General features: G+C 37.6%; 1 protein-coding gene across 6 annotated transcripts in view; it reads left to right on the top strand.

Moving 5' to 3' along the window:
* VTI1A (vesicle transport through interaction with t-SNAREs 1A) overlaps nt 1-17003 on the top strand; it is a 257073-nt gene that overhangs the window by 150999 nt on the left and 89071 nt on the right. For 2 of the 6 annotated variants that reach the window (XM_086900492.1, XM_086900490.1), the window contains 2 exons: nt 5518-5588; nt 9928-9989. In XM_086900492.1, the coding sequence (XP_086756618.1) occupies nt 5518-5588; nt 9928-9989 (133 nt within the window). Of the gene's footprint in view, nt 1-5517; nt 5589-9927; nt 10001-17003 lie in introns of all 6 variants that reach the window. The other 4 variants (XM_086900495.1, XM_086900494.1, XM_086900493.1 and 1 more) reach the window with 2 other exon arrangements.

Here is a 17003-nt window from a genome sequence, read left to right as displayed (position 1 = left end):
TTATAACTTATAGGGAGACCTTTTCATTTGAAAACTGTTTGTATTTTTACTTTGGTGGACATCTTGGACTTTGGAAGTTTGGGAGGTAGTTTTAGATGTTACTTGCTTCCACAGTAAAACTGGGTTTTATCCTCTCTTGCAACTGAACTTCTGACAGCTCTGGAAGTGTTGGATGTCCTTGGTGAATGCTGTGGATTGTCAGCGCTCTTCCCACCTGTATGGCATTTGCTTCTGCTGAAGAAGCCAACTAATCCCTATAAAAAGTAGCTAATTTTTATTTTATTGTGTTAACTGACCACTTAGCAGCATGCAGATTAACATTTTCATGGCAGATTCTTGAGGCTTTTGAGCACTAACTAATGTTTCACTGTTCTGTTAATGCTGTACAAATTGTCTCTCTGTTGGCTTGTGGCTGTTACATTATCCTTCATTTATCTGCATTACCCTGTACTTGTTTTTTAATAATCTTAATAATCTAAATCCTTCTGTTTCTAATTATATCAGCTGTTCAGTGTAAATATGTGTTGATGGTGAACTGGGGGATTTATTTTACTTTTACCTGTGTGCATATACTTCAAGATATGTCATCACTTTCTTTATTAACTTTCTGCTGTCAGAAGCATAAGGTGTTTGACTCAACCCTGAATTCTTCAACTCCTGCAACCTGTATTTTCCAAGTTTGTAAATCTGCTTTCTGTCACCTCTGAAAAGTGAGCTTTTAACACTTTCTAGTGTTTTTTCCCAGACACTGCTGTTGATGATTTGTCCTAGTCTCCTAAAATCAAAACTTTTAACCTGTCCAAAATGGAGTGGCTTTAAGGAAAAAAAAAGTCCCAGCCTGTGTCAGCATAGTTTCCAAATTTCTTCTATAAGCTTTAGCTACATCTTCAGAGCATGTGATGTCTCTGTGCAAACACAGCACACAATTGCACTCCCCAAATGGCACGGCTGAGGATCTCAGCCTGGAACTGTTCCCCATTCCTACTCTGGTCAGCACACAGTGGTTTTTATAGTGTATTTCACAATTCTGTAAAACAGCCATCTCGATTTTTAGCATCATCTTCTGCTTTTCCCAGTGTAAATTAATTTGTCTTTTCCAACCTCTAATTACATAGCTCAGATTGTATATATGATGAGACTGAGAAAATCATATTTCTGGGCATCCTCTCTGTAATTTGGTTGGTTTTAAGCTTCTTTTTTTTTTTTTTTTTTTTTTTTTTTTTTTTTTTTTTCATTTTAAATCATATCAAGATATCTGCAGCAACTTATGACACTTTTTTACACACACACACACACACATATATATATATATATATATATATATATATATATATACACAAAATAGACACACCCATACATGCACACATACAGGCTACACTTTGAGAGAAAAAGTGCTCTGTGAACTATGTTGGATTATTTTATTTTTCATATGAGAAGAAAAATGGGGAGTCTGTCTTCAAAATTCATAAAAATGCATGTTTGTTTATCCTAAAAGCATGGAGAGGCTCATTCCATGTCATTCTTGTCTCTTGAGTAAATATGTAAGTCATTCTTAGGGCAAAAAAGTATTATTGGCTTGAGTGGTTAGAAAAAGCTCTTTCAGAATCAGTTTAGCTGATAAAGTACATAAATTCTTAAATGGCTGAAGGCAAGAAAAAGTAAAAGAAAATCAGTCAAGCACAACTTATTTTGTGTCCTTGATGTGTGTGTAGGTATTAGAAATCAATCTCTCTAGACCACGTTTTAAATAATTACAATTTGGATGTATAAATAAATGCTGCACACGGGTTACAAGCAAATTCCAAAGAAAGAGCTTATTCAGGAGTGCAAAGCATTGCTAGAAGTGATCGTTTTCTTTTGGGTTTATCTCAATGTAAATGTTGAAAACCACATGTGAATTTGTGCACACATGAAGGGAGAAGTTAGGTTTGCATTTGTTACATTTGGGGGGGGGGTGTTGTTTTTTTTCTTCAAGTGGGAATAGTTGTGTTCATTCCTCTAATTAATTTCAGTGTTTTAGGATAAGAAATGTTATATTTTTCTTGCATAGTCTCATACAGGCTCCATTTGTGTTGGACTCATAACATGGCATTTTTTAAGTGCTTGGCACTAAAAAGGATCTCTTCCCTTACTTTGTTAAAACACCTTTAGGGCAGAATACATTTAGAGCTGTGGATTTTAGCATCCAGCATTTAAGGATGATGCTTGTTAATATTATGTACTTTTTCAGAAATATTTTTTTCTGGCCATCACAGCATTGTTTAAGACTGAGATAATTGCTGTATTGAATATTCCTGCCCTCTGTCAGTACACAGATAATAATGTTGTAAATGCATTCACCCTTCTGCTTCTCACAGTTTAGATGTAATTTTAGAACTTAATTTTATGCATTTCTTTGGGAATTTGGTTTAGAGGAGGCAGCACCACTCAGACTTCGGTAGGACTTGGGACTGCTCCGTACTAAATATTGTCCATACAAAACAATTGGAAGGTTGGCATAATCCCCAAATAATTGACATTGTTAAGATTCTGTGGAAATAACACCATTACTGGCAACAGGCAACACCCTTCAGTTTGTGTACTGGTCTTAATTCATGCACTGCAGGATATCTTACAGACCTGACCTTCTCACATAACTGTAGTAGCTTCATCAATGACTTGCATTCTGTGTTGGCTGAGATCTATACAGCACCATTGCACTAAAGGCATGAATCTGCCACATAGATGAATGTTTCATCTGGAAGGAAAACATCAGAGTTGTGGGGAAACCTGAAAAATGTTAGCAAGCAGATAGCAATGTTATCAACCTTGTAATTAGCTGTACTGTGGGCTAATGCTACGATTTTCCTAGTCCCAGGTGCTTTCGGTTGCAAATGCAGTGAGGAGACATGTCTTCATATCATTGAGAAGTCTTTATTTTCTCTATGTAATAGTATTTTTGTTTGACTGTCTTGACCTTCCAGCTAAAAATCAAGTTTCACTGTCATCAGTGAATTTTCTGAGTAGAATGAGGCAATGAAGAAGATAAAGGTGTCAATTTATGTTTGCAAACTTATTGTGAGATTATGTTACCTCCTTCATGTCTCTTTGTTCAACTTATGTTGTTATTTTAGCCCAAAAAAGGCCAAAGATCATCAACGAAAGTGCATGTAGAGTAAAGCTGCTCCTGTAAAATTGATGATCCGTCCAATTATTTATCTATAGAGGCTGCTGGGAAGAAACGCAACTATCTCAGTTCTCAGACCCCTCTGCTAGGTTGAACTTCATGGCTGAAGGTTTAATCCCTAAGTGTCATATCAACAATTCATTCTGTGATATTCTGGCTGACATGCTCTCCTTCCTTATTTATTGATGTCTTCAGTCATCGACAATGAGAGGAAAATACACTATTCGTCAAAGTGACGGTGTTTTACCCTCACTTACAGTTGATGCTGCTGTCACATTGATGGTTGGAAAATAAACTCAATCATTATAAAAAGCTAAGAGTGTGAACTTGCCAGTGACAGGAAGAAGATGAAAAAAAAATACACAAACCCACAGTAACTTGCTTAAAAATCGGTGTAATAAAAATAAAACTGTTTCCTACAAAGATATATTTGAGCTTTGTTCTTGAGATACCAAACCATTTTAACCATGTATTTTATACTTATTCCTTTGAAGGAAGATCTGCACTTCATACTCCTTTATGTCTGCAAACATACATGTAATTTTCAGCACTAAATACACTTTTTATCATTTCACCTCATGCTACTAGGTTAGTAATTTGTTGATTTTTTTTCTACTCTCTTTTAAGAGATTGTGCTTTGTTTTTGGTTTTTTTTTTCTCCCCTGAATTATATTGAACACATATATCTGTTTGTGTATTACAGTCTTTTGAGTGCCTTAATGAGGAAAAGCTCAGTACCATCCTGTAAGTCCTTTGACATGCAAACATAGGCAAGGCTCTCGTGAATTGCTTTCTGAGGCTGCCATTTGTGTAACTGCACTGCACTGTGCAGCCTTTTTAACTCCAAACCCATGTATCTTACCACATTTCACCTTTGGGAGGCATTGTATATACAGCTAAAAGTAAAGAGCAGCGAGCCAAGAGGGACAAGATAGCATAATGAGGATGTCAATTTGTGGTCAGAGGAAATATTTATCTTACTTGTACTATACTTGGCAACTGATAGAGAAATATATATGTAATGAATTTCCTCAGACTTTATCTGGCAGACTGTGTACCTTGTGTTAAATGGATTTAAAAATAACATTGCTTGTCTCAAACTTTTAAAGTTTGAGGTGATTCTACTTTGGATTGTTCCTTGAAAATGGACTGTATCTATTAAAAATAATAATCATAATAGTGTTTACTAACATATTGGTGAATTTTTAATGATCCATTTCTCAAGGCTCCCTGAATAATGACATTTTAGGATCCCACTCACTCACCAGAACAAAAGCAATGCTTTTTGTTGTTGTTGTTTAGGGGGGGAAAAAAGCCATGTTTTTGTAGTTTTAGTGTTTTGGTTGGTATCTCTGGTAAGCCTGCTAAGTACCCTAAATGAATGTGCACAGAAATGCTGGTTGTCTCACACGTGCTGTGTGTCCTGAGGCAAAGCTACAGCTGCTTCAGCTCCTTCTTCCTGCTTCCCCATCTGTAAAATGGGAATGATTTAACTTATTTTTCTCCTTCGGGGAAATACAGGGAGGGTTTCTTAATATTTCTATAGAGCTTTGAAGATTAAAATCTCTTCTCTATACTTGCTGCTAATATTTCAGTGTTAGAGAAGCATTTGATTGAAGCTGTTTGAAGAGTAAAGTTTTGGCATCTTGTGTTGTCTTTGTACCATGTCTTGAGGCCTCTCCACTATAATTTTGTAACCTTTGGTTCAGCGTAAGCTGCGGAAGCAAACAAACCCCTGTGTAAACAAACGGTGATGACAATAAATTAATGTCTCTGTCTGCTGTTGAAAACATCAGGAGATTACAGCCTATCTCTAAGCCAGCCAGAAACAGTCCATGGTGGAGCAAAGCAGACACCAGTAACTGGGCTGAGCCTGAAAAAGCTTTCATTTAAGCATCAATGGTAAATGCTGAGAGGCACTGAGAGAGGTTTTTCTTCTAATATGACTTCTGTGTCTTTAGATGTACAAGGATGGCTGGTGTTTTAGCAGAGGCTTACTGACTTACTTGGGCTTAAGGAGCAGATAGGAAGTATGAGCACCCAGCATCTAGAGCAAGTCTGAAAGTCTTCTTGCCTTTGTTTCACAGATCAAAGGTCAGCATCAATTCCCAGGGCCTAGACAATCTCAAGAGACTGCAGAGGGGCAGCTTCTGGTTTGGTTTGCTTCTTCAGTTTTATGTTGTTTGAAAAACTTAAAATTTAATATAATGATGTATTCATCTTTGCAGTTAGGAGGAGTGATTAGGCTACCACATGTATTAAATGCTTTGTTAGAATCTAACTTGGCATTTTGAGGCCTCACAGTCATGAGCTGTATTTTTCATGATTTACATTTTCATTTTTTAATGCAGAGCAGATTGGACAGGAGATGCTTGAAAACCTCAGCCATGACAGAGAGAAGATCCAGCGTGCTCGGGAAAGGGTAAGTTTGATAATAAGTAATTGCTGATCCTGCATTTTATTTGCATTGGGCAAGTTCTTAGTGCATGAAAAATAATCCAGATGAGATATAATCACCCTCTGGAGATTATAAGTGGAGAACTTACAAGGTGTTTTACATGGGCCTCATCCTGCCAAGTCTCTCTGATGGGGAGTCACACTGTAGTCACCAAATCTGCTGTTGGAGGCAAATCTTCTGTCACTGTCACAGTTAGGTCCATGTTCTGTCCTTTGAAGGGTTTGTTGTGCTGTCAAATCCTATGACTTCATGGGCTTCCTATGAAACAGTTCAGTGTCATGAGTGAGTTTCTAATAATTGAGCAACCTTACTCTTTGTAGCTGCAGATGCAAATAGCAGCCCCTCAGGCAGGTGTGTGTGAAGAACAGGTACTGCTGCTCTGTCTCAGCCAAGGTCACTTATCTGTGTCACTTCTGGCTCGTGGGGCCTCCATGGGGATCAGCTCCAGAGTGCAGAGTTAATGGAGAGGCTCAGAAGCCCATCCCATCCAATGTGTGCAAGTTCTCTGAGCTTCCATGTGGGAACCCCCCTGCTCTGTCTCTGGTTTCTGCTCACAGAACCAGGACTTTCTGTCCATAATGTGTTGTCCAGATACTTTCCCAGGTGTCCAGTTTTTCCAAAGCTGGGTTCTTCCACATGTCTCTTAACTGACCAGTGGCACTTAAAAAAAACTTTTTTATCCGTCCCAGGGAGTTTCTTCATTTGGATAACTTTCATTAGTAAAGCTTCCTCTAACAGTATTAATGAGGCATTTTTTTGCCAGCTGTACAAGTTGCTTTCTGAAGTGCTGGTCATTAGCTACTTTAAAACACTAAATATAGCTAGATCTGTATGTAACATCTGAATGTAACTAAGAATTGTGAGGATTGATCAAGTTTTGTTCTGGCAACTTGGTGTCTTATTTCACCTCCACTCCTTACATCCCCAGTGACTGCTGAGTCTGAAATGCTTTTCTGTTGCTAGCTGGACAAATAAAACCTAGGCAATGGAGATGAATGCCAAGTATTCCTTTCTGCTGATCCTGTATATCCCAGGGATGTAGTTCTGATCACTCAATGTACACATGGGTTATAGCATAACTTTTCCTTTTCATTGCTTTCCACCTGAGGATCAAATTTCTTTGATGGCAAAACCTGTAAGATGCAAAGAGCAAGATTAAAAATAAGAAGGATATTCTAGGAAAGTACAGTACATACACACTCCAGCATAGTGCAGTAAAAAAACCTTTTGTCACAATGGAAGATCTCAAATTCCAATGGCTTTTATCAGAAACCACTTAAAATATTTTCTTTAGGGAATTCAGAAAAGTTCTGCAGTGGAGCCACATGGGTGGACCTGTTCCAGCTGTCTAGATATACTCAGATGAACATTTAGGGGAGATTTTGGATAATTTGTCTAGTTTCCCACTTTCTGGAGATTTTAAAAGACCAGAACAGAGGGTGTTTTATCAATGCACAATAGCTGTACATTAAAACCATGGAATTATTGTCTTATCAACCAGGGAATAAACTTGTGTACTGGAAGGAAATTGTCAACTTGAGTATGATGGTGAGCTTTAACAGTTCAATGTTCCGAAAATTAGGAAGATCTTTTTATAGGCAAAATGTAAATAAATTAATGTCTCAATGGTTTGTTTAAATTTACATATATAATTTTTCCTGTCTGTAGATTAAAACTACTGTTGTCTTCTGAAGGCAAAAAGAAGGGATAAAAGCTCTGCTACAAGTCAGATAGGTTAACTGGACTATACAGGACATTAAAAGATGCAACATCTTTTAAGAAAACCTCAAAATTTGTCTAAGGCAGGCAAGATAACAATGTCAGCATCTTGTTCATCTTCCTGTTTTCTCATTGTCATTCTTAATATTATTTTTAAAACTATGTAGATTTGCCATTGCTAATATCAAAGCCTGTTTCAAAATGTTTTCACTACAGCAGTTCTGTGGAAAATACACTGTTGAAGAGGTTCACATTCCACCAGTTCCATTCCACACTTCTGTGGTGTGCTGATATTGGTGAAGAAATGGTGGAAGAACTACAATCAAATAATTTAGTTTTAAATAAAAAGAAACTTGCAGTTTGAAACTCTTCATGTGGGTTTTTTTTTCCTGCCAGAGCAGGAAGAAAAGGTGTTTTCCTAGCATTCTCTTGGGAGGTAGCTAGACATCTTCCAAGTATGTGTGTACGTGTTTGTTTCTTTTTTAATGTTTCTTTTGCTTATTTTGTGGGTTTTTTATTTCCATAAAAACATGAGGTCATCTTGCTTAGAGGAGTTTGTCAAACCTCTAAGATTCAGCTTTCCCTTCCTAACTATCAGCACTGATTCCAGCTGTCAGGTAGAATCCTGCAGCAAGAGAGGAAAGTTAGGATCAAACACTTAATGGTAAAAAGGAGAGCGCTACTTTTCTGTGAAAAGGGAGGAGAAGCCCCAAGTGTTAAATGCATCTTTATGAATAATAAAAGACCAATGTAAAGCATACATTTGTACTTCAGATTCCCTTCTAGCATAGATAAGAACTTGGCTTTTTAATGAGCCTTTTAAAAATTATTGTGACGTTTTTTCTTCTGTTACTTGTGTCAAACCAGGCTAAACTGTTTTTCTGGAGCTTGAATTGTCTAGATGAATCAGGAAAAAATGTGGGAATGGCCTCCCTGGAATATAATACTCATCTTTGTTCCATCATAGCACATAATTACAGAGATCTGAGAGTTAGTGCAAGCCTTCCCACTGAATATGATATTGCTAAGAGCAAGACTTGATTGGTGTTATCCAGTCCCAGCTTCTACTTGGTATTTTCTTAATAGCTTTTAGAAGAATAAGGAAGAAATTTATTCAAAAAGGTTATGTGACACTGATTGTCACATCACCTACTGATTTCAGGAATAAGCCTTAAATCTGGCAGGAAATATTTACAGTATTGTGCTCCAGAATAGAGACTGGGTTTAATATTGCTGCTGTTCAAATATTCAAGATATAATAGTGGTTTGTTATTGTGAAGGTGATTTGTTTTTGGAAGACTGCCACTCTCCTCAGCAGTGTTAGTTTTGATGGATTTGTAATGCAGGGTGCATTTTGTCTACTACAACAAGGTTTTTTCAGTAAGAAGTCAATGACTCAGGTAATCCTTTCAGTCTGATTTGATAATGAAGAGGTAAATATTCAGCTTTCATAAGGAGAAGAATGTTTTTATGTATGTACACACAGCTGTGTTTTGGGGCATGTTAGAAACTGTGGTCCCTCCTATTTCATAACTGAAATAGTCATAATCATTTCATTATCTTTTTACAGTAGATTTTGACGTCCAGCTGGTTCCAAGTTGTCTAAAATGTCAAAAGATGTCTCTTCTCTAGCTGCCACTGGCAAAAAGAGGCAATAGAAGAGTAACTCTATTCTTCCTATAACCTTCTAATTTCTAGATTTCCTTTTGTGGGACACTAATAAACACAAAAAGAGAGAGGACATTTTAATCCCTTTCAAAAAAGCAATAGAAATGAACATGAAATCCATTTGCTTCATAACTTTTGATCTACTCTATTTCGTTTTTTACCTATTTTGCAGTATTTTTGAGAGCTGTAGAACAAGACAGCTAATTAGGTGTAGCTCTAAACTGTAGGTTTCCTTTGTCTTAATAAACTGCCAAAATGGTCATTTCAGTGAGTGAGAGTTCCTTACATGAAAAAAACCCACATATATACTGTACAGCCATTCCTTCTGTACATGTATATATACTATTCACAAAGCATTTGAGCACCCAGGCCAGAGGTGGCTGCTGGAAGGTCAGTACAAGTTTTGTATTTAAGGGGCAGTATAGACATATTTCTTTCACACAGGATTGCTAAAAGGATATATTTTGTATTTCTGTTTCTTTCTTTAAACTACAGTCTTTGTAGAACAGTGAAAAAAAGATATGTTTTTCTTCTCATAAAGAGTCAGGAAAACAGCACATGGCTGTCTGTTCATCCCTTGATCCTTTCACTAATATACACAAACAATACAAATACATGTGGGAATTATGGATTCCAGTGTATAGAGCTTCTACTGCAGCCCTTTATTTATAAAGCTTTTCCTCTTTATCCCAACTCACCTTTGTTGCCTCAATGATTTGCCTTCCCTGGGTTTCATATTTATGTAAATGTAAACTAAGACAAAAGATTTTTTAATTTCAGAGCTTTGGTGGCTTTTTGAGCTTGTTGTGTGTTAAACCTGAAGCTAGCTGACTCAGATGATTGTAGAAAAACCTGTCCTTTGTACAGAATGGGGTACATGTGCCTTTTACCTTTAATGGGACTCTTTTCTCCCCAGCTTAGAGAAACAGATGCAAACCTGGGGAAGAGTTCCAGGATTTTGACAGGAATGTTGCGAAGGTAAGGCCAAGGTAGGGACATTTCTGGTCTTTCTTTTCTTCTACTCTCCCTCCATGCCTTTATTTTCAATTTTACTTCAACCTCAACATTTTGATGGTGTACCTGCCTTTTTTTTTTTTTACCCAGGCTGCTTTGTAGAATGTCTTTGGGTGATAGAAGGCTTTGTCATGCCTATGGAAAGAATTTTATGTAGCCTGAAGGACAGCCCTTTTGTAGTGATTTCTCATCTCTGTTTCTTTGTATTTGTTTGGGGGGGGTTTGGATATATGTTCTAAAATTAAGAATTTTTGATGATGGTTTCCTGTGTTTCTTATTCTTGGGTGATTTCGGTGTTTTGAGGGGGGTTTCTGCCTATTAAAATGAGAAAGTTGGTAAATGTTTTGGGGCAGCATAAATTTATGTGCAGAGAAAAGGTTAAAATTATCACTTCTGCCTAAATAGATGGGGCAGACACACTGTCAACCCTTGTGGTTTTAGCATGTTTCTCCACACTTTCATTTCAACATTATGAAAATCGTCCCTGGGATCAAAATGAGGTGATATGAAAAGGAAAATTGTGCAATGTCCTAAAACTCTGTGTGGGACTGAAGGGAGGGAGTTATCCACTGATTATTTCTCCCCTTAAATTTGCATCAGTGCATTCTCAGACAGTTTTTTTTTAGTTAGTGACACCTCTGGATATGTGTTCTTTACCCAGTGAAACACAACCTGAGCTTCTCTGTGATGTCCACACTTCTGTACATATTCATCTTCCTAAAGAAAAACATTCCTCAATAAGCGGTGCTGGGTGCTAAGAAAGCACAGTTTTAAAGGAGTTTATTGAATCCTCTGAAGAGTTCAGTCTGAAATTACCCTTGCCACAAGCTTTTATGTTGTGTGTTTGCTTAATGCATTTTGCTTATTAAAAAAAAAAAAAGGAAAAAAAGGAGAAAATTGTAGTGAGTTGTTGATTCGTCACTCGGCTTAGGAAATAGGAAAACTGGAATTTTATAAGTTGTCCTTTAGCACAAGCCTTGTTTCTCCTCAGAAAAATACCTTTGTTAGTTCCTTGTATACCAAATTTACAAAGGTTAAAATGACTGAACCTGATGCCTTCATTCCACAGATTTGTTGCAATTCCAACTCCAAAATGTAACATATAAAATTCTCTGATTAAGAGTAATATGTAAATGACACAAGCTAAATTCAAAATCCATGGAGGAAGGAAGTGGCAATTGAAAGGGATGGTTCAGTGGCTGTAGACAATCAAAATAAACTATAAAAAAAATGAAGGAAAAGAAAAGACACCAACCAAACCCAAGTCTCCCCCGGAAGGGCTCTGCGACATGAGCTGTAACGAATATTCTGCATATGTCTCCATTTTGTCAAATCTCATTAAAGGGGTTTCTTGCTTTATGTCAATTGAGCTGTCCAAAAATCATTCATCATTTTAGTGTAAAAAAAATCATGCAGTTATTTAAATAATATCATATTAATGTTAAAGTTCAGCTGTCATTTAATAGTATGGCTTAATCAGACATAGCATTTAGGAAAAATAGTTTTTTCGGGCTTTACTTGGCTTTCAGGTTGGCAGATTCAAATAAGGATTTATGGGTTTCTAAACCAATGTATTCTTTCCATGTTTATGCTTGAGGTACCCCAGCCTTTTTTGCAGCACCCTGTAGTCTGTTATTTTCAATAAAATAAAGTATCTCCTCATATTGTGTTTGAATACATTTGCAAGTAATTTGGAGAAGCTGAAACAAAAACATATGCTGTAACCTTTGACTTTGTTTTGTGTTTGGGAATCACAGCTAGGAGTCCTAGTTTATAAGTGTTCCATAAGCCAAATGAAAAATATGATCTTTCTGAGATATACTTGGGCTCTTCTTTTCAGACAAAAGGATTGTGTAGTCGAACACCATGATGGCGTGTTTCTGTGTGTCAGAGAGGCACTGGATTTCCTTTTTCTTCAACAAAAAAGCTGAGCTGAGTCACCCATCTAGATGAAAGTCAGGTTAGAATTTAAGCTCAAGTCAGGTAAATGTGCCAAGAGCAATGCCAGCATAGAAGCAGCTATCAGTAGACAATTCTCAGGATGTTTAAAACCACACAATTTATAGACCTACAGTGAATTTAATTTGTGACTGTTGGGTAGAAGGGTCTAGCATTATCCCAGCCTCAACATCATCCCAATTTGTTTAGTTACAAGAATAATCATGAAATGCAGACCCTAAGAAATAAGCATGTATTAGATAAATACAACTGCAAGAAATATAATTAGCTCAGATTGGCAGTTGTGTCCTAATTTCTGCATACTTCAGTACACACCACACAATGTTTTACATAATTACTGGAACCAATGAAATAAAACACTGGAGGACCATTCTCCACATCAATATTATACAGAAAAGATAATGTTAAATTGAACATTGCTCAATGTAGTGGCTGTTCCCACAATATATATTTGCTAACATGCTTGAAGCCATATGCCATGCTAACACCCTGTGCTTCAAATTAATGCCTAACTCTTTCTAATTTTACTGTCTGGGAAAGGTAAAGCAGCATCTCCTTTGAATCTGACTGAATATATTAAGAGATCAGGTATTTAGATAGCTAGAGGGCTAAATTACTGCCTTTGTATGACCTAAATTCCCTGGCCATGTGTTTGTGCATAAAATGTTCTGGAGATGGGGAATAAAAGCAGAGACAGGTTTTGTAGGTTGCCATAGCTCACTAAGGAAATCAGTGGCATAATAGGGACAGGTCTTCCTGTCCCAGTTTATTACTCTAGCAATAAGGTACCCAGCCTTATGTACTGGAATTTATTGTCTCACAATATTTCAGGTATGTGGGTAAGAGTATCTTTGTAATAAGTGTTTTTAAGCATTCTCACATACCAATGAGCTATACATTCATGATCTTTTGATTTTCTGTTGCAACTACTTAGGTCCTACTAAACTAATGCTCCTCTAATGGCATGGCAGTACTAGGATCAGGGGGGATGGCTTCAAACTGAAAGAGAGTACATTTAAATTAGATATTAGGAAGAAATTCTTTATTGTGAGTGTGATGAAGCACTGGAATGGGTTGTCTCAGGTCTCTATCCCTTGACTTGTACCCCAGTGGGAACTGGGGAACGCACAGTGTGCTGGAAAGAAGTAGAAAAGAATGTGTTCTGAAATATCTTCAGGGTTTTGCCCATATCCTAAGCCAATAGACCAGAAAAGCTTATAAGAAAAGAATTTGGAAAGTCTCCAAGCCACACACAGCCCAGTGGGAAACAAACAAACCTAAAAGTAACCAGATAAAAATTTCAGTAGAATTGAATCTTTTTTCAATTAGCAGATAAGTTCTGTCTACTCCCTTCGAATTGCAGGAAAATATTTTAAAGAATAGCTGCTGCACTCCAGAACAACCTTTTATCCTGTCTGGTTCACCAGGAAATTTTTGTGTCAAAAATACTCCTTTAATCTTCAGATTTCAGTATTCTGGATTGCTATCAATGATGTTTTGTGGAGCTTATGAACACATCTGCATTTTTAAAAGAGACTTTTAAAATTTTATTCCCAACAGGGCAGAGATACTACCTCTGTCTGATAGAAATGAGGCAGTATTGGTCCAGTGCAGCTCCCAGGTAATAAGTTATGTGATTTTCCAACAGCTGTATGACCAGTATGACTGCAGTCAGAAACGGAATGCGAGTTCTGATGAAGCTTCTTCACTCTTTCCAGGAACATTCTGGGAATCCTGCTTCTTGCATCACTGCTAGTCAAAATCTGTTCTACTTTTGAGCTCTAGAATATGTCAGACCTTGCAGTTATTTTTCAACATTTCACAGAATTGTAGGCCAGTTTAAGTTGGAAGGGACTTCCAGAGGTCATCTGGTCCAACCTCCTGTTCGCAGCAAGTATCATTAAGTAGGTTATTCAGACTCTTCTCCAGTCACATTTCAAACACATTCAAGGCTGGAGATAGCAATGCCTGCCTGAGCAATCTGTTCCAGCAGCAGCTGGAATAAACAAATTCTCCAGGTATCTCACTGAAATTTCCCATCATCCAACATGTGTCTGTTGCCTCTGGTTCTAGGCAGAAGTGATTTAAAGCATGCCTTTTAGAGTTGGCCTCCAGAGTTTGGGCCTGGATTGCAGTTTATTTCTAGTAGTTCTCAGTCAGCTCCAGCAGTGGTGATGTTGTGGTCATTGGGCTGAGGAGACAGTGTAGGGCAGTTCTTTAAGCAGGGTGTGGGGTGCTCTGCCTCCACCCACTGACCTGGGCCGTGGCCATTCAGCAGTGTAGGCACAGGACTCCTTTATTGCTTTCTCTTGCTCGTAGAGATGTGCAAAATTAAGGATGTCTGTTCTTCCTCCTTGCTTGGCTACAAAGCCCGCATTTCCATATGTTGAGAACAGCAGCAGGGATAGTCGTGTCCCTGTGGACACTAGCCCAAACAAAGAGTGAGTGTTACCACTGCCTTTTTCCCTATTTCCCTACCAATCTGTTTCCATCCCCAAAAGTCCATGACAAAAAAACCAGTTTTCTTCTGAGCTAAAGCCTGTTTCAGTCATATTTGGCCATGACTGTTGAGTCTCTGCAGTTCTCTGAAGGCAGGTCTTTGTATCACTGATCCAGCGTGGGGTTTAACATAGAGCTGCATTTGCCTTGTTTTCATGCTAATAGAGGAGTTCCTCTTTCCAGGATATTTGGTCTCAAGCCAAAAGAAGTTGGAGTATGAATTGTTTCAACTACTTTTTTGTACATATATTTCTTTTTTTACTTCAAGATACTGAAGAACGATTGAAACGGTAAATCCTCAAGCAGGATGGCTGCTCCATGTTGAATATTTACAGCTGCAGCTGTTTACTTCAGTAATTTAGACCTTGTTTTGGGAGCATATTTAAGCATATGGTTAACTTAAACCAGTGGAGTAATTCCTTAACTTCAGGGAGACTGAATAAGGGTGGCAGTAAGTGGCAGAATGATTCTGGGTCATCTCTTGGGGCAGCATATCTTTTATTGTGCTCCTTGCAAACCATGTCCTTAATATTTCTGTTGTTAACTGGAAACCAGAAAACATGCATAGGGCATTTTAGTGCTTGTTACTGTCAATATAATAACTTTTTTATCATTTTCCTGACTTTTAAGCATTTAATATAGTTACTTGATACTTATGTTATTGTACATTTGTGCTTTGTTATGCAGTTAACCTTTATCAATTATGAAGTGTTGAATCTTTTCAGAAGGAAACTGATAAACTCTGTGGTGCTGTTAATCACAGTCTAGTCCTTGGATGAGGAACATACTGCTTGTTATTCCAGATTAAATCTTGGCATTAATTAGTACCTAGTTGTTCCTCGCTTTGTCTCTGACTTTAAAAAGAAACCTTGTTTCTTTCTTGAAGCGATGGACAAAACATCTGGAAAACATAAATGTGTCGTCAGCAAAATTCCCAAGGGTGAGCATTCTTCATTATTAGGACTCCAGCCAGAAAACAGGAAATGTAACTATTGGTCTGAACAGCAAATATTTTAAAATAGCATGGGACAGTGCGGGTTCCCTGTCCTTAGTTTAGGTATGATGTAATCTGATGCATGTAAGATACATTTCTTATGTTTAATAATCAATGGAAAACCATTTTCTAAACCTTACTCCTCTTTCATAGACAGCGTTGTGTGTGTGCTGTTTCCACAATACTTTTGAAAAATCTTGCCCTACTTTCATTCAGTGTTAGAAATACTGTTCAGCTGGTGCACCATGGAGGGTGCAGAATTCTTTTGAGCTGCTATTTAACCACCAGCCATCAGTGTACATGGAGAGTTCCAGGCCACAGGTATTGAATGCCTGACAGAAAGGGACCAATTTCAACATTGCAGGCATGTAGCTGGGATTAGTTTAATGCCACCGTAGCCTTTGCAAACCTTCATCTCTAACAACCTAAGTGATACAGAGTTAAGTTTTCTTCAAACCTGGAAGAAAAAAGGAACATCTAGTAACTTAAATGCATAGGATAAAATAAGTCAGTGTTTTAATCTCCTTGTGCCCAGGCAGCTTTAGAAGGGGATGTCCCTCATTCGATGAGGTAAGAGAATTTATATGGTAGCATTGTTTTATTTTTCAGATTGTTGGAAAGCTTTATCTACATGTCAGGCTGCCTACACTATGGCCATTATGAGCAGGGTTCTCAGCATTCTTCAGACCACATTTCTAATTCTTTTTTTTCCATTCCTATTTGAAGTGTACAATGGTCTTTGTTCTGTCCTCTCCATTCCCTCTTTTCTATCATCTGGAATTGCTATCTCATTTGCTCCCCTTCTGTCTACTCATGTCCAGCTGAACAGCTGGAAAGAACATTAACACACAATTGTGTTTCTGCAGGAAAGCAGGATCCCAATGGATAATTATCCTAGCTAGTCCTAGACTACATATACCAACAATGTAAAGCATCCTGATAGGTTCAGTATCATGTAACTCTTTGTGGTTGTTTTCTGTACTGAGGTATGTTGCCTACCATTAAGCAGCTAGAGCCTGAAAAGATTTGGTGTCATGAGTGAAACAAAAGGCATTTCACAGCCAGCACTGTCATGTCTGAACCACAGCAGGTATCACACGACATGCTTCCATGAGAAGTCATGTCTTACATCAGCATAAATAGTGCAGGGCTTTCCTGCAGTGGCTGCAAGGATGTTCCAGGAGGATGAGCTCTCTCTGATGGGGTATTCAAGAATAGTGAAGGTAGTGAACGTGTTTTGAATGTGTTTATGTGAAGGGGAGAAACTGTTAGCAAAAGCTGGCATTGGCAATTGCTGAAATAATTGGAGACAACTTCTCAGAAATCAATTAAGTCAAACTCTTTAAGGCCAGTAGTTGATGAAGGATCACGTTCTTGACACCACTCACACTAGAACTGTAAAAAAACAATATAGGTTGAATTTTACACATTCCATTTACTGCAGAATGTTTAAGCCATAAATTCCTGAATGTAACATTTTCTGAATACAAGATATGCATGATATCTTGCCTGGGTCACTTCATTTT

Source organism: Cyanistes caeruleus, chromosome 8, assembly GCF_971803275.1.
Source record: "Cyanistes caeruleus chromosome 8, bCyaCae1.hap1.1, whole genome shotgun sequence".
In the NCBI taxonomy this organism is placed as follows: Eukaryota; Metazoa; Chordata; class Aves; order Passeriformes; family Paridae; genus Cyanistes; species Cyanistes caeruleus.
Note: the sequence above shows the minus strand (reverse complement) of the source record. Positions and strands in the feature narration are given on the sequence as shown.